Source organism: Erinaceus europaeus, chromosome 10 (assembly GCF_950295315.1).
Source record: "Erinaceus europaeus chromosome 10, mEriEur2.1, whole genome shotgun sequence".
NCBI classification, from domain to species: Eukaryota; Metazoa; Chordata; class Mammalia; order Eulipotyphla; family Erinaceidae; genus Erinaceus; species Erinaceus europaeus.
Window position 1 is genome coordinate 93414610 of NC_080171.1, and position 18023 is coordinate 93432632.

General features: G+C 43.9%; 1 protein-coding gene across 5 annotated transcripts in view; it reads right to left on the bottom strand.

Annotated features, from left to right (window-relative positions):
- TTLL11 (tubulin tyrosine ligase like 11) overlaps window positions 1-16564 on the bottom strand; it is a 357854-nt gene extending 341290 nt beyond the window's left edge. For 3 of the 5 annotated variants that reach the window (XM_016185018.2, XM_060200097.1, XM_060200098.1), the window contains exon 1: window positions 15736-16564. In XM_016185018.2, the coding sequence (XP_016040504.2) occupies window positions 15736-16545 (810 nt within the window). In that variant the 5' untranslated portion in view covers window positions 16546-16564. Of the gene's footprint in view, window positions 1-15457; window positions 15637-15735 lie in introns of those variants that run through there. The other 2 variants (XM_060200100.1, XM_060200099.1) reach the window with 2 other exon arrangements.
- Between the last annotated feature and the right edge of the window lie 1459 nt (window positions 16565-18023).

Here is an 18023-nt window from a genome sequence, read left to right on the forward strand (position 1 = left end):
GTTGCCACGTTTTGTAGCCCAGGAGGTGGTGCAATGGATAAAGTACTGAACTCTCAAGCATGAGGTCTTAAATTTGATCCCTGACATTACAAGTATACTCTGGTTTTCTCTGTCCTCCTCTCTTTTTCTCAGTAAATAAATGAATCCTTTTAAAAAAATTTAAGAACTGAAGCATTTTAAATAAAGGAACATGTTCATATTTTAATACAATTGACATATTTCTTGGCTCTATACATGTCATTCATTGTTATTAGCACAGTTCCTCTGATGTTCCACTTTTTTTAGGAGGTATATTACAATAAGTTTCTATTTATGAACACCGAATTTTGAGTTTTACTTGTCCTCTTATTTTTTAAATATTTATTTATTTATTTATTTATTTATTGCCTTTTGTTGCCCTTGTTTTATTGTTGTAATTATTATTATTGTTGATGATGTAGTTGTGTTGGATAGGACAGAGAGAAATGGAGAGAGGAGGGGAAGACAGAAAAGGGGAGAGAAAGATAGACACTTGCAGACCTGCTTAAACACCTGTGAAGCGACTCCCTTGCAGGTAGAGAGCCAGGGGCTCAAACCGTGATCCTTATGCCAGTCCTCACACTTTGTACCACGTGTGCTTAAACCCACTGCACTACTGACCGACTCCCTTTTTTTAATTTTTTTATTTTATTTTGAATAGAGACAAGGAGAAGTTGCGAGGGAAAAAGATGCTGGGGAAGAGAGAAACACCTGCAAATCTGTTTCACCACTTGTGAAGCTTCCACCATGCAGGTGGAGACCAGGGGCTTGAACCCAGGTCCTTGTACATTGTAATGTGTGAACTCAACCAGGTGCACCACCACCCAGCGCCTTACTTGTCCTCTTTACACAATCAAGGCATGACTATGTGACCCCAGTCCTTCTGCACTCAGCCACACCGTGTGATTTGCTTTGACAAATAAAAAGTTAGCACTCACTTGTGGGTCTTAAAAACCAAATGCATAATCTACCACATTCCCTTTCCCGAAGATATTCATTGAACAGGATGTCTGGGTCTTTGAATAACCAAGATGAGGGCATGCTTCTGGCCCCCCAAACACCTGCAATGAACTCCTGGGTGTGAACAAATTGATTTTGGTTCTTATTAAACTGCCAATATTTTGTGGTTGCTTGTTAGTATAGCATGATTTTGTTATTCTGATATGTGTGGGGAATAAGAAAAATAATCTGGAAAGGTACATACCAAACTGTAATCCTGGTGTTGTCCCCTATTGAGAAGAATTAAAGGAGAGGAGGGAGCTGGTGGGGAATGAGAAGTGAGAATTCTCTGGCTTTATTTCACATACTTGGACTGTATACAATTTTATAAGTAAGGTCAGAGAGATATGTCACCAGATTGAGCATGTGTGCCAGCACCAGGGAAAATTCTAGTGCTGTGTTCTACCTACCTCTGTTTCTCCCTCTCTCTTTAAAAAGAATGAAGCATTTTAAATAAAGTAAAATGACATGTTTGTATTTATATACAATGGACATATTTCTTCTCTCTCTCTCTCTCTCTCTCTCTCTGTGTGTGTGTGTGTGTGTGTGTGTGTGTGTGTGTGTGTCTGTCTGTCTGTCTGTCTGAGAAAACAACCCAGGAGCAGTGATACTGTGCATCTGCAAGGCCCCCAGCTTCAAAGGAAAAAAAAATCACAAGGACACAAGGTTTTCAGAATTTGAACAAAGGCATTTGTAAATAATCTAAACTGTCCAGAAAAGTTTCCAATGTCATTCTTTTAAGTTTCAGTAAACCACAGTTTTGACACAAAGAGAAATAAAGACTTCCTAGGAGTACAAAGAACAAAATATGAAAACATTTTTTATTAATTTCTAGAAGATAGAATGAAGGGTTTATTGGAAAAGTAACACTCTCCTTAAAGATGATGGCACCAGAGATAAACTGCCCTATTCTTACAGCCCTGTTAAGGATGACAAGATTTTCCTCAGATGACATCAAAGCAGACAGGGGAAGAGGCAGTACCATCAGAATTGCCTGCTAGGGCTTAGGAAGCAGTCAAAAAAATTAGTAGGTAATGGTTCAACAACACCCAAGGAAACTAACATGCCTACAAACTGCAGCTGAGGCAGCAGTAAAGGGAAAGCACAATTTGATGTGATGTGCAAGGGGAGCTATTAGTCCACCTGGAAGTCAGAAATATGATCATTGTCCTCTCCAGTCAAACAATAACCTTCAAGAAGGAATCTGGGTGACTTGACTCCTCTACAGAAGTGCAATCACAAGAGAGAAGATACTCCAAACTAATGAAACTATAGCCAGGTTATGAGTCTGTTTACACCATCAGTTGTTGGCTATAAAATTTTATGATGATATCCTATAAAGTCATCAGATGGAAAGCCAAACCCACAGACATTTTTCATTAAACGTTTACTGATTTAATCTTCACAACAACCCTGCCAAGTATTTTGTGCTTATCTTTAGAGATGAGGAAAGTTAGGCTCAAAGAGGTAAAGCATGGTCACAGAGCAAAGGGTGTTGTCAAAGGTCACTGAATGAGATTCAAGTCCAATCTATAGTCTTCGTAGGTTCTGTGGAAGGGCTGCCTACACATGAAGGTAAAGAAATTCACATCCAGGGAGTCCGGTGGTAGCGCAGTGGGTTAATCACACGTGGCGCATAGCGCAAGGACCGGCATAAGGATCCTGGTTCGAGTCCCCAGCTCCCCACCTGCAGGGGAGTCGATTCACAAGTGGTGAAGCAGGTCTGCAAGTGTCTTTCTCTCCCCCCTCCGTCTTCCCCTCCTCTCTCCATTTCTCTCTATCCTATCCAACAATGATGACATCAAATAACAACAACAATAATAACTACTACAACAATGAAAAACAACAAGGGCAACAAAAGGGAAAATTAATAAATATTTTTTTAAATTTTTTAAAAAGAAAGAAATTCACATCCCTTCCATGCAGTTAGTGGGTATATTCACACACACACAATAGCCTCAGTCCTTCCCTGTGAACTAGTCATCTTATTTGTTTTATGGACTCAAAATCAAGATACCCACGCCACTCAAATGGCTAAAACAAGTCTCCTTTGGTGATGCATATAATTAATGCATCAAACTTGCAGAAGCTTAAAAGTGTTACTGTGATTAAAAGAAAAAGAAGAACTTTAAGCTGGGGTTTTAAGCCTAGACTTACCCATGTTGACACACATTCAAAAAGCAAGCATCACCATCTCCCCAGACAATAACCTGGGCCCACCTGAATATTAGATGTCAGGTGCAGGCAAAAATTAGTAAAGTCATGGGCCCCTTGGAATATACCTAAAACAGACCTACCAGCTTTTTCCAAAATGGAAGTCCCAAATCTTCATCTGCAATATTCTTGCCTTTAGGTTCATGAGTAGTCAACAATTTGTCCTGCATTATATCTTAACTCTTTTTCAGCCACCAGGTTCCAAATGATACCATGATGCCAACCTGACTTTGCTGGACAGATGACCCCACCAATGTGTCCTGGAGCCTCGCCTCCCCAGATCCCTACCCCAGTAGGGAAAGAGAGAGACAGGCTAAGAGTATGGATCAACCAACACCCATGTTCAGTAGAGAAGCAATTATAGAAGCCAGACCTTCTACACCCCATAATGATCCTGGGTCCATACTCCCAGAGGGATAAAGAATAGGGAAGCTATCAGGGAAGGGGACGGAATACGGAGTTCTGGGGGTGGGAATTGTGTGGAATTGCACCTCTCTTATCCTACAGTCTTATCAATATTTCCATTTTATAAATAAAAAGTAAAAAAATAAAAAATTTTAAAAAACCAAGCATCCCTTTGTCAAGAGACCTTTGTGGGCCCAGCTATATTCCAGAAACCCAAAGGCAGGCCAGCAGGTGTCAGATATTTGTTAAATGGCTCAAATGAGCCGACTATATCTATTTCATCTGTATGTGTAGACAAAATTCTCAAAAAAATTTTTTCTACTTAAAAAATAGACAATAATTAATATCTGCAATTACTTGATGGAAGGAAACAAATTAAGAGTAAGTGAATACCTACAAAGCACTAAGCACTGAGTTAAGGCAACTTATATACATTCCCTCAAAGCCTACAACTTTACAGAAAAAGTATCCTAATCTTTTATTCCTCTTGAGGAAGTTTGAGACTTAAAGTGGTTCTGTACTTAATATAAATTCAGTCTGACCACATAAGTAATTAATAGCCAGGATTTTCTTTATAATATTTTTAATTATCTTTAGTTATTGGACAGACAGCCAGAAATTGAGACGGAAGGAGAAGACAGAGAAGAAGAGAGACAGACCTGTAGCACTGCTTAACAGCTCTCAAAGCTTTCCCCCTGCAGGTGGGAGCAGGGGCTCGAACCTGAGTCTTTGCGCGTTGTAACATGTGCACTCAATCTAGTGCACAACCACCCAGCCCCCAGTAGTAAGGATTTTAACTCATTATCTGAATTCAAAGTCCAAGCTAACTACAAAACACAACTTTTTCTTTAGAGGAGAATGCCTAGTTTGTTTCTTATAATAATTCTTTTTAAAGAATAGGTTTAAAACATGAAGAAAATGTATGATTGAAATTTTGCACTCAACTTCTGCTGATTGATAAAAAAAACTCCCCAAACTGAGGTTACTTACATTAAAGAATTAATATAACACAAAAACCCAACTGTGCGCTCAACCAGGTGGTGGCGCACCTGGTTGAGCGCACATATTACAATGCGCAAGGACCCAGGTTCAAGCCCCCTGTCCCCACCTGCAGGGGGAATGTTTTGCAAGTGGTGAAGCAGTACTGCAGGTGTCTCTCTGTCTCTCTGTCTCTCTCCCTCTCTCTCTCTCTTTAATTATCAATAAAGATAATTAAAAAGTAAATAAACATACAAAATTTCAGAAAAGAATACTTAATTTGTAGTAGTCATAGACCTTGAATATGAACCCCTAGAATTTGTGGTTTCTTAAAGGGCTGTTGAAAGCATTAGTGTACATTCATGAAGCTATTATACATGCTATATTGCTGAAATAACAGTGGTGGTAATTTTTTTTTCTTTTTTTTATTTCTTTATTGGGGAATTAATGTTTTACATTCAACAGTAAATACAGTAGTTTGTACATGCATAACATTCCCAAGTTTCCCATTTAACAATACAACCCCCACTAGGTCCTCTATCATCTTTCATGGACCTGTGTTCTCCCCACCCACCCACCCCAGAGTCTTTCACTTTGGTGAGATACGCCAATTCCATTTCAGGTTCTACTTGTGTCTTCTTTTCTGATCTTGTTTTTCAACTTCTGCCTGAGAGTGAGATCATCCCATATTCATCCTTCTGTTTCTGACTTATTTCACTTAACATGAATGTTTCAAGGTCCATCCAAGATCGGCTGAAAATGGTGAAGTCACCATTTTTCACAGCTGAGTAGTATTCCATTGTGTATATATACCACAACTTGCTCAGCCACTCATGTGTGGTTGGACACCTGGGTTGCTTCCAAGTTTTGGCTATTACAAATTGTGCTACCAAGAACATATGTGTACATAGATCTTTTTGGATGGATGTGTTGGGTTCCTTAGGATATCTCCCCAGGAGAGTGGTGGTAATTTGTGATGTTTATGATAAGAGAAGTTTAACTTGCAGAGGGAAAATTCTTGTTGATTCAGCATTAAAATAGCATGTGCGTTCCCGGGAGTCTGGCAGTAGCACAGCGGGTTAAGCGCACGTGGCGCAAAGCACAAGAACCGGCCTAAGGATCCCAGTTCAAGCCCCCAGCTCCCCACCTGCAGGGGAGTTGCTTCACAAGCGGTGAAGCAGGTTTGCAGGTGTCTATCTTTCTCTCCCCCTCTCTGTCTTCTCCTCCTCTCTCCATTTCTCTCCTATCCAACAACAACAACATCAATCATAACTACAACAACAAAACAAGGGCAACAAAAGGGAATAAATAAATATTTTTTAAAAAATAACATGTCGATTGAAGGAGAACATCTGATAGAACATAACCGATTTTAAATATAATATTTTTTAAAATGGGTAGTAAATCTCAGTGAAATGGTAAATGGAGGGATGCTAAACTACCAGTGTTGCATTTTCTGCTCTGCCTCCCTGCACAGGGAATCTGAGAAGCAGTGATTCACACAGCAAGCCCACATTCCACAGAGGAGCAAGGCAACTCAGTGCATTGGTAACAGGGGAACCACTTCTTTGTGGGCAGCAACAGGAGAGGACTTGGAAGGTGCAGGCACCAAATGTTCCCTCTGCCAGGCAGGATATATTTCAACGTATTTTATTTTAAGTCCTATTTTCAATATCACATTCCCAGTTCTGAGCGACTCCACTGCCATTTAAGAGTTATGACTCAAAGAATGGGAGGGTTAAGCAGAGAATAATAAAACACATTCAAGGGTGAACTTTGGAACAAAATAGATGACTGTTTCAACCCACTCTTGCTTACTTTCTGTACCTGCCTCAGTTTTTTACACTGTTATCTTAGAACAGTAATAACATAATAACTCTTTGCAGGGACTTTTAGTAAAGTTTTATCAAAGAAAATGGTGCAGGCAGAGTCCGGCGGTAGCCACAGCGGGTTAAGCACACGTGGCGCAACAAGGACCATCATAAGGATCCCAGTTCGAGCCCCCAGCTCCCCACCTGCAGGGGAGTCGCTTCACAAGTGGTGAAGCAGGTCTGCAGGTGTCTATCTCTCTCCCCCTCTCTGTCTCCTCTCCTCTCTCCATTTCTCTCTGTTCTATCCAACAACGACATCAATAACAACAATAATAACCACAACAATGTTAAACAACAAGGGCAACAAAAGGGGAAATAAATAAATAAATATTAAAAAAAAGAAAGAAAGAAAATGGTGCAGGCTAACCTGCCTTCCTTGGGCAGATGACCTCACCAATATGTCCTGAAACCCCACCTCCCCAGACCCCTACCTCACTAGGGAAAGGTAGAGACAGACTGGGAGTATGGATTGACCTGTCACCCATGTCCAGTGGAGAAGCAATTACAGAAGCCAGATCTCCCACCTTCTGCACCCCTTAGAGATCTCTGGCCCATACTCCCAGAGGAATAAAGAATAGGTAACCTTCCAATGGAAGGAATAGGATATGGCACACTGGTAGTGGGAATTGTATGAATTGTCCCCCTCTTATCCCACAACTTGTCAATCATTATAAAATCACCAACAATAATTTTTTTAAAAAGTTAAAAAATAAGAAAACAAAAAAGCAAAACTTGGACTGGGTTTGGTGTATTGCACCAAAGTAAAGGATTCTGGGATTGGGGAAAGGGTTCCGGTCCTGGAACATGATGGCAGAGGACCTAGAGGGCATTTAATTGTTATGTGGAAAACTGAGAAATGTTACACATGTACAAACTACTGTATTTTATCTTTTGTTATTTATTGTTGACTATAAACCGTTAATCCCTCCAATATAAAGAAAAAAGAAAATGACATAGGCTCCCATGGTGGCTGCGAGTACAGGCCTGGATGGTCCCATTGCTTTCTACCTCTGTAACTACGGGCTAACCCTCTAAACCTTGATTTCTTCATCTGTAAACTGGAAATGATAATAGGATCTACTTCAGGGGGTGGCTGTGAGAACTGAGTAGTCCATAGTAAATGTTCCATAAAAGTTTAATGTGCATAAATCACTTAACATGATCCTAGCCTGTAGTAGTTAATAAAAATTCACTAACGGAGGTCTGGAGGTAGCACCGCGGGTTAAACGCACATGGCGCCAAGCTCAAGGACCAGCGCAAGGATCCCTGCTAGAGCCCCCGGCTCCCCACCTGCAGGGGGGGGTCGCTTTGCAAGCGGTGAAGCAGGTCTGCAGGTGTCTTTCTCTCCTCCTATCTTCCCCTTCTCTCTCCATTTCTCTCTGTCCTATCCAAAACAATAGCAATGACAACAATAATGATAACAATAACAATGATAAAACAACAAGGGCAACAGAAAGGAAAAAATAGCCTCTAGGAGCAGTGGATTCGTAGTACAGGCACTGAGCCCTAGCAATAACCCTGTAGGCAAACAAAAAAAACAGTAAAAAAAATTTTTTTTTAAGTCACTAACATTATGTACGTTATCAGCAGGATAAGTGTATATATGTTCCAAATAAAGGTTGGGTAAGTTTCAGAAAACAATTGATTTAAAGTCTATGAAACAAAGACTGTAGTAGATCTTGGGATTGGGGGGGGGGGGGGCTTATGCAAGCTACTTCAAGTAAAGGTCCTTCTGTCAAGTCTCTGTGTTCTCATGCATGTGAGTGGTGTCCATGGCACCACTGAGCACATACAATACACAACCTACATCTCCAGGGAGAGAGGGTCACAATAGTGGCAGCTATTCTCCAGTGTCTTTTCCCTAAGGTTTTCTTTAATGAAGGGTATCAAAACTCTAAAAGCTTATACAGAGGAGGAGAGAGGCTCACATAGCTGGAAAAGGAACATATTTTTGTAGGTATTTATTTAATGAGCATATATTCTGAGCCAGGAGCCAGCCCTTTCTTTCATGTTGCCACTTCAGTAGTGACTCTGTAAACATGATTTTTCTGTTCTGTTGGGTTGTCGGAAAAGTTATGACACTTTTTTGCACAGAACAAATATAGAGAAATACATCACAACTTTTTCCACAACCCTATAGAATGAAACTGTGTCTTGCCTATAAGTTTACTGAGTTAGTGTTTGTGAGTTTTCCTTTGCAAGATAAATTTAGCATCTGGACACAGGTGAATAGAATAAGACCTGAATACTAAGTTATCAGAAAGTTGGTATGGCTCCCTTGGGACTGAGAGATTGAGCTAGGAAAGTCGGTTTGTAAATGGCAAGAATCTGTGGAAGTCCCATGGATCTGGCTCCTTATTCTTTTTCCACTCTCTCACTTGCTCTCTAAAATGCCATCACCACACCTTGCATATAAACCTGGTCCACAATCACTGTCTTTGGTCCTTCTCTGTATGGAAATGTTCTTGACCAACTCAGCCCCCTAAGCTGAATTGCATTTGTCTGTATGCAGCTGAGGTTAAAGAGTGAATCCTATTCATATCCTACTGAAACCCTGAATCTGGGTGTGCAAGTGCCAAGCCCTAGTGAGCCTTGGGAAGAGAACTGAAGATTAGTTTTTGAATGGAATGAATGTTTCCAACTGACTGTCACTTGCCAGTTCTTTGGACTGAGTGTGCCACTGTGTGCTTTGACTTCCTCCCCCAGGAAACCAAGACAGTAAGGTACTTACTTTCTTGGGAGTGAATCAAATTATTGTTTATATGTAAAGCACTTAGAGGAGTGCCCAGATGTCAATGACCATGTTCAGTAGGGAAGAAACTACAGAAGCCAGAACTTCCACTTTCTGCACCCCATAATGACCCTGGGTCCATACTCCCAGAGGGTTAAAGAATAGGAAAGCTATCAGGGGAGGATATGGAGTTCTGGTGGTAGGAATTGTATGGAGTTGTACCCCTCTTATCCTATGGTCTTATCAGTGTTTTTATTTCATAAATAAAAATTAAAAGAAGAAGAGGGCCCAGCACAGGGAAAGAGGTGTAAGGGTCCATCATAGTTGCTGCTGTTCATGATCACTGCTATTATTGTTGTTGAATGTATGTAAAATAAAGTGAAGAGGTGGCCAGGCAGTGGTGCAACCTGTAAAATGCATTAGTTACTACGTGTGAGGAACTGGGTTCAAAGCTCTGGTCCTCATCTTCAGGGAGGGAAGCTTCATATGCAGTAGAGCAAACTGCAGGTGTCTTCCTCTCTCCTCCCTCTTTCTTGCCCTATAACTGTCTCTGCCATAATAAAAAATAATAATAACAGGAGTCGGGCAGTAGCGCATCGGGTTAAGAGCAGGTGGCGCAAAGAGCAAGAACTGGCTTAAGGATCCCGGTTGGGGCCCCCAGATCCCCACCTACAGGTGAGTCACTTCACAGGTGGTGAAGCAGGTCTGCAGGTGTCTATCTTTCTCTCCCCTTCTCTGTCTTCCCCTCCTCTCTCTATTTCTCTCTGTGTCCTAACAACGACAATAACTACAACAACAATTAAAAAAACAAGGACAACAAAAGGGAAAATAAATTTAAAAATAAATGGTAAAATAATAATAGTAAAATTAAAAAAAAAAAAAGAAGAAGAAGAACGCTGCTTGAAATGGTGGATTTATTGTGCAGGCACAAAGCCCCAGTGATAACCCTGGTGGCAAAAAGAAAAAAAAGAAAATGAAAGAAGTGAAGAAGGGAGATTGTGTCTGTTGCATGTAACTTAAAACACAATGTCATATATCCTGCCTGCTAGAGGAGATACGTAGTGTCTGTACCTTCTAAACCTTATTATTGCTACTCACGAAGAAGAAGTGGATCCCCCGCTGTCAGTGAACACAGTGCCTTGCTCCTCTTTGGAATGCCAGCCTGTTGGATAGGCAGGCTGTTGCTGTGTAGCTGAGCAATCATCTGAATTCACTTGCTCACTCATGGCTGCCTTGCTAAGTGGCCCCTCACAGCATAATCACAAAAGAAGACAGAGAACTCTCACTCTGGTCGGTGTTCATGACTCATTTCTTAGCTGCCACCTACCCCTAAAGCCAACCAGCCTGGTACTCTCAAATCCCAAAATGATAGCACAGTAGGAGATAAAAGGATACTGTGGCTCTCTGTTCCTTGTGCCCCAGTCCCCCACTGATATTTCAATTCACAGAACATCAAAAGCTGAGTGTCAAGGGGTCGATCAGTGGCACACCCCGTTAAGTGCACATAGTACAAAGTGCGAGGACCAGCACAAGGATACCAGTTCAAGTCCCTGGCTCCCCTCCTGCAGGGACGGTCGCTTCATGGGCAGTGAAGCAGGCCTGTGGGTCTCTCTTTCTCTCCCCCTCTGTCTCCACCTCCCCTCTCAATTTCACTCTGTCCTATCCAATAAAAATGGAAAAAGTGGCCATCAGGAACAGTGGTTTCATAGTGCCAGCACAGCACCCCAGCAATAACCCTGGAGGCCAAAAAAAAAAAGCTAAATGTCAGATATGATTGTGTCCAAAATCACCTGCTGACAGTTGGGGAAACTGAGGTCTGAGGAGGTCATGCAAATATATATATGCAAAAATCTTACCATGTAATCAACTTTTTGGTATATACTAAGAACACAATAATTATAGTATAAAGCCAGGAGGAGTTTTAAGTTTCTCTTGTCTGGCATATTTTAAACTCCATGTTCAGCTCTGTTGCACGTATTTTATGTCTTCTTGAACTCTTCCCATGTTCTAGGGATTGTGGGCACAAGTCAGACACCATTCCTGCCCTCAGAACCTCACAGATTAATGTGTAAGAGAAACATTAAGTAAAACATCACACAACTAATAATAAAGGTCTTATTGCTATAAGTCAAATGTGTTTGCAAAAGTGCTAGAATAAGCATTTCTACTTATGTGTCAATATGTTTTCTGAGCAAGAGAAAAGGGTAGGAGGTAGAAGAGGTAGTTAGAAATAGCCCTCCCCGTCTAAGGCCATACCACCCTGAACACGCCCGATCTCGTCTGATCTCAGAAGCTAAGCAGGGTTAGTACTTGGATGGGAGAAATGGCCCTCCCCTTGCAGCCTGGGTGGTGGTGCAGTGTCTAGACTTGGAAGCATGGGGTCCTGAATTCTTTGCCCAGTACTGCATGTACCAGAGTGCTCTGGTTCATTCTCATTCTCTTTCTCTCTCCTATTAATGAATGAATATATATATGTATATGTACATATATATGTGTATATGTATATATATATATATATATATATATATATATATATATATATACATATGTGTGTGTGTGTGTGTGTGAGAGAGAGAGACTGGGGAGATAGCACAGTGATTATGCAAAAAAAAAAAAAAAAAAAACTTCATGCCTGAAGCTCCAAGGTCCTAGGTTCAATCACCTAGGTTCAGCCGAGGAAAGCAGTGATCTGGAAAAAATTAACAAATAAATAGAAACTGCCCACCCCTTGAACCCACTAGTGTCAGGGTCTCAGGTAGATTAATATTCCCACTGACTGCAATACTAGAGGGACTAGGCACCAATAACCTAGCTCTATTCCCTCCCTGCCCCCTCCCATTTAACAGACAGGCAAACTGAAGCTTAAAGCATTTCAGTCACATGCCAAAGCAGTATAGCCAACAAATGAACTTAAAATCCTGTAGTGGCTCACATCACCTTTCAGGGAGAAAAAAAAAAAAAAAAGGTTGCAGATTCTACAGGGTGGCACACAATCAGACCACCCGCCTCATTTCTCCAGTCACATCTCTCTCCATTCTGTGGTCTACTCTACAATAATCCAGCCAAACAACTTTGTACAGAGTCCTGGATGTACCTCTTCTTTGCCTATGCTGCTCCCTCTACCAGAGATCCAATATCAGTGGTCCCTAAATAACTCCTGCTCTTTCTCAGCACTCAGAACTCAGCTCAGGTTCCTCTCCTCCAGGAAGTCCTTCTGGCGATCCCCCTTTCCTCCAACTCCCAAAGCACTTAAACCTTTATAGACAGAGATAAACACTCATCACATAAAAGATTCATCCATTCAACAAGTATTTATTGAACAAAATCTATGTTCCAAGCACTTGCAGATACAGCAGTAAGTAAAACAAATCCCCTGCCCTCAGTGGAGCTTACAGTCTAATGAGAGAACCAGACAATAAACAAGCAATTCAAACTATAGTGACAGGCAGAGTTTAATGCTATGGTAAAAGAGTAATAATAAAGAACAAGGGTATGTCCAGGGATCATCAGGAAAGACCTCTCGAAGCCGGTGGTATTTGATCAGCAATCTAAAGTGACAGAGTAGGCCATGGCATGCAGATAAGTGGACAGAGTGTATTTCAGAAAGCAGCAGCAAAGGCCCTGCAATTTCTATAACTATCATACTTGTGTTTTATCCCCCAAGTGAACTATAACTTCTTTAAGGGCAAGGGCTATATCACAGGGCCCAACATTCTTAGTGGACACTTACAACATGAGTTAAGTGAACAGGGGCCACTGTGTAGTCCTATTGATAGTTCTGAGTCCATCTGGTTCCATCTCCAGTTTCATCTCTAATTCCCACAGGGCAAAGCTAAACACAGGCCCTGCTTGTGTCAAGTCACCTTGTCCAATTCTGGCCTATGTTTAGCCCCTGGATTCTCTGCAATAGAACTTTCACACTGACAAGTTCTCCAGTTCTATTTTGTTCTGATCATCTTATCTCCGGTCAGGATATGGAACTCTGCTCAATGCCAGCAGCACTGCACCTTGACCCCAACCTCACTTTCTCCAAGTCTCCTTTGAAACTTTCCCCATGAGATTTCTCCCCATAGTGAAACCCCAAGTCTGAAAAGCCCTGACAGCTAGAATCAGAATTCCCTGAGGGCTAACCCCCTACCTGGAAGTCTGTCCTGCCTCATTCTTAACTTTCCTCCTAACCACCTGACTTCTTCCTGCACAGCTATAAACCTGTTGTGTGACCCCCAACAGGAGTTGGGGCGATTAGCATACAAATGACATCACCCTGAGGAGGTGCTTCCGAAAAGGGAATGTATAAAAGCACTGGACTTTGAGCAGGCCGGTGCTCTTAGGCTGCTGCTTCTTCTCCTGCTCAGAAGCATCTCCAAGGAGGTGCTCCAGGCATCCATCCGCCATGGCTGCTTTTCCTGGGGACTGAACACATGTGACTCTGCTAGCTGGTAAACTTTTAGACTCCTCAACAGCCATGAGCAACCTTTACCAGAGCTGATAATTATTTATCTCATAGGACTAAACTTTTGATAACTATATTCAGATTTCATGGACCTTAGCATACTCTTAACCCTTGATAAGTGCTTATTTTGCCTTTTACCTGTTTCACCCTAATAAAGTATTGTTTAAACTAGTTCCCAGCTCCCGCTGTGAATCCTTTCACATAGCACTGCAGCCCCCAACCAAAACCCCTTTTTAAGTTAAATAACAACATAAACCCTCTGACTTCCTCAATCTTTTTGGTGGTCATCTCTCTGCATGATCCACCTTCATAAAGCTGTTCCTGAGCACCTCTCATAGCAGAGATCCAGGGCAAAGTTCCTGAGTCTTCATGATGCCTGCAATAGATCCTGTACCCTCAGCAGACCTTCTGGATCTATGTCTCCAGACTTGACTACCCTAAACTGCAGTCTCACACTCCTGAGAGCGCATTAAAGCAATGGCCTGAGGGCAACAGGAGATAGCTCACACTTGACCATGCACAAGGACCTGGGTTTGAGCCCCTAGCCAACACTTAAGAGCAGCATGCAAGGAGGAAGTTCCATGAGTGGTAGAATGATGCTATGGTGTCTTTCCCTTTGTCTCTTTCTCCCTGTCTCTCAGCCTTTATCAGGGGGAAAAGAAAAGAGGAGTTCACTAGAAGCAGTGGAATCATACAAGTGTAAAGACTCATCAAAGCCCTGACAGAAAAAGAAAGAAGGAAGGAAAAGAAAAGGGTGGCGTGGGGAAGAACCCCTTAAATGCTACACTCAGCCTACTGCAATAGGTACCTCTGAATATCTTTGGTGCTCCATCCCATTTCACCAGGTCTAAAGTGTGTTGTGGGACAAATAACCCATTTCTTCATGCTCCCTTTCATCTACCATTTACTGACACTTGCAGTATGTCAAGCCTAGAGCATTAAATACTGGACTCATCAAAATGATGGACTTATCAAAAATCTGATTCTGAAATAGGTGGGGTGGGTGTAAGAGTTCAGATCCTGGAACATGATGGCAGAGGACCTCTTGGGGGTTGTATTGTTATGTGAAAAGTGGGAAATATTATGCATGTACAAACTATTGTATTTACTGTCAACTTAATTCCCCCAATAAAGAAATTTTTTTTAAAAATTTAAAAATCTGGGGCTGGGTGGTGGCGCACCTGGTTGAATGCACATGGTTGAGCGCACATGTTACAGTGCGCAAGGACCTGGGTTCGAGCCCCTGGCCCCCACCTGCAGGGGGAAAGCGTCCCAAGTGGTGAAGCAGGGCTGCAGGTGTCTGTCTCTCTCCCTCTCTTTCATCCCCTTCCCTCTTCTGGCTGTCTCTATCCAAATAAATAAATAATGACAATTTAAAAAATCAAAAATCTGGACTCATTATGATGATGATGACTATGGTGATGAAAGAAGAGAAAGTAAAAAAGAAAGAAAAGAAATTTTAAAAAGTAGTAAGAGGAGAGAGGCAAGGTTAGTCACCATGTACTGCACACGTACGCAGTGTCACAGTAAGCAAGAAGGCCAACAAGTGGCCGTCTCATACTAACAAAACTGACACAGGGCACAGGAACATCTCTTGACAGAGGAGGAAGTAGGCTTAAGAGGCACAACAATTTGTCAAGGGCTAAGTGACAGGGTGTAGCTGCCTCCCAAATGCAAACCGCACGGGTGCTAAATAAATACAACTTAAATGAAAAAGGTGAGGGGAAGACCCTGGTCCTGGTCCTCGTCCTGGTCCTGGTGTAGGAGAAGGCAGACAGACAAACGCACCTGTAAGGAGGAGGCAAGTGCGGAGAGCTGGAGAGCGAGAGCCATGGGGGAGCTGCCAGGGAGCCAGAGAGAGAGAGGCTGACTTGACCTGGAGGGGTCACTTCTCGGAAGAAGTGGCTTTGGGATGGGGCCTTGGAGGACGAGCAGTCTGGGCCGAGCAGCGGGCTCGCGCGGCGCACGGCGGAAAGCTTAGCGCTCAGACCCCGCCTGGGTCGTGCCGGGTCCTGTGAGGTCGTCCAGTCCACCCCCCAGCGCCCACACGGCCGGCCGGGCCTCACCTCCTTCCATTTGAGCTGCCGGATGCTGATCTTCAGGGCTTCCAGGGAGGTCTTGGCCTTGGAGCTGTCGACGGTGACCGGCCGCTTGGGGCCGCGCTCGTCGCTCTGGCGGCCCACGCCGCGCCGGCTGCTCTGGCCCTTGCTCCTGGGCTTGGCGCGCGAGCAGGACCCCAGCGCCGCCTCCAGCTTCTGCCGGGCCTGGGGCAGCATGGGCGGCGGCCGGGAGGGGCCGCGGCCGTCCCCCTCCTCGGCCCCGCGGGCCGACGTCGGCGCCGAATCCCGGGACTGCGGCTCCCGCGCGCTGCGTTCCGGCTCCCCGGCGGCGCCCGCGTCCACGCGCAGCTGCCTGGCCGCCTGCGCTTTAGCCTGGGCCGCCGCCGCCCGCGCCTCCCAGCGGACCGCCAGCTCGCTCCCGGAGCTGTCCCGCAGCATGGTGCTCAGGGCAGGTGCCAGCTCCGGTGCCACCGCCGCCGCCGCCGCTCCGCCGCCCGGGCCCGCGAACAAACTGCTGCAGCCGCCGCCGCTGCCACGCGCTCCCCGCCCGAGTCCGTTGCCATGATCGCTCAGGCTCCAGTTGACAGAGGCCGGCGCCGCCTCGGGATAGGGGCCGGGAAGGGACAATTGCGGACCCAGCCCTAGCGACCTCATAGGCGCACATGCCCACGTGACCAGGCCTGTCACAGAGGCAGAGGCGGCCCTCTTGGAAGAGGGCGAAAGCCTCCTAAGCACCGCCCACCGGTGACAGCGCTCCCACCCGCGAGCCCGCCAGGTTCCTCTGGGAGCGGGACTGCTACGGAGGTTGGCGGGCATTTGGAGCTGAGAAAAGCACTTGTGCGTCTTCTGGATTGGGGGCTGGGGACGAGAAACATTAGTTCTAAACAAGGGGTCACCTCCAAACACGCTCTCTGGCAGGACCCCGTTCTGATGGAGGAGGCACAAGCTCCCCCATTCCAGAGAACTCTCCCCTGGGGCACACACACTTCACTCTGGGGCTGGGCCCTCCAGGCCCTGGGGAGTGATTATAGGTTTGCACAAACACCTGGCTAGTCCCAGGAGGTGCCCAAATGGAGAAGCGAGCTCTCTATGAAATAGAAGCCGTGGAGAAGCCCACAGGTTCCCAATCCAGTGTCATTTGCCACTATACTACTTTTCTTAATATGTCATTTGTTGTAATTGTTGTAAAAAAAATAATAATAAAGTAAACGCAACATAAACTTTACCTCGTTAGTCACTTTGGGGTGTATTAAGCACGCTCACATTGTGTTGCAGAAACATCCGTCTGCAGAACTCTCATCTTCTCAAATGGAAACATTAAAATAACAACTCCCCACTTCCCCATCTCCTGTCTTTCATAACCACTATTCTCCTCGATGTCTCTGTGAACACTGACACAGGTGCTTCTTCTAGCGTAGGAACACACAAGTTAGCAAAACAAGGGTCCCTCTTCCTCATTCATTTCCTCAGGACTCATTTCTTGTTTTTAACTCAGGGTTTTACTGACTAAACTGCTTTGGAGTGTGGAAGTCCTGAACACAAGAGAATGAGACCTTCTTAGCATAGATCACTCTCCTCGATTTCCTACATACTTCAATATTTAAGCAAAGCCATCTGACTATTTGCACATAAGTTACCTGGGACGTTTATGTAGAATTAAGCACCTGAACCTCAACTCCAGAGACTAAATGCAGGACACCTTGGTGAGTCTGTGTTACATTAGCTCCTTTGCTATTATTAATAATTCTAAGGCAGCAAAGGTATTTTTAAAAATGAGCTATCACAGGAATTCTGAACTGTCCGTGGTGCCGATAAAAAGCCTTCCTTGGTGCCACTTGCCAACAGTCCACTATCCAAATTCTAATATTCAACCTGACATCCCTGGAATCTAGGAGGCACTACTTCCATTGGGTCGGCAATGCTTAAAAGTTAAAATCTTAACTTACGAAAGTGGGGCGGTAGCATAGCGGGTTAAGCGCATGTGATAACAAAGCTCAAGGACCGGTGTAAGCACCCGGGTTCAAGACCCCGGCTCCCCACCTGTCCAGCAGTCTCTTCACAGGCGGTGAAGCAGGTCTGCAGGTGTCTATCTTTCTCTTCCCCTCCCTGTCTTCCTCTCCTCTCTCCATTTCTCTCTGTCCTATCCAACAACGACATCAATAATAACTACAAAAATAAAACAAGGGCAACAAACGGGAATAAATAAATAAATATATTTTTTTAATCTTAACAGACTCCTCTTTGTCTTTCTAAAACTAACCCATCTCCAAGTCTTACAGTTTTTATACTTCATG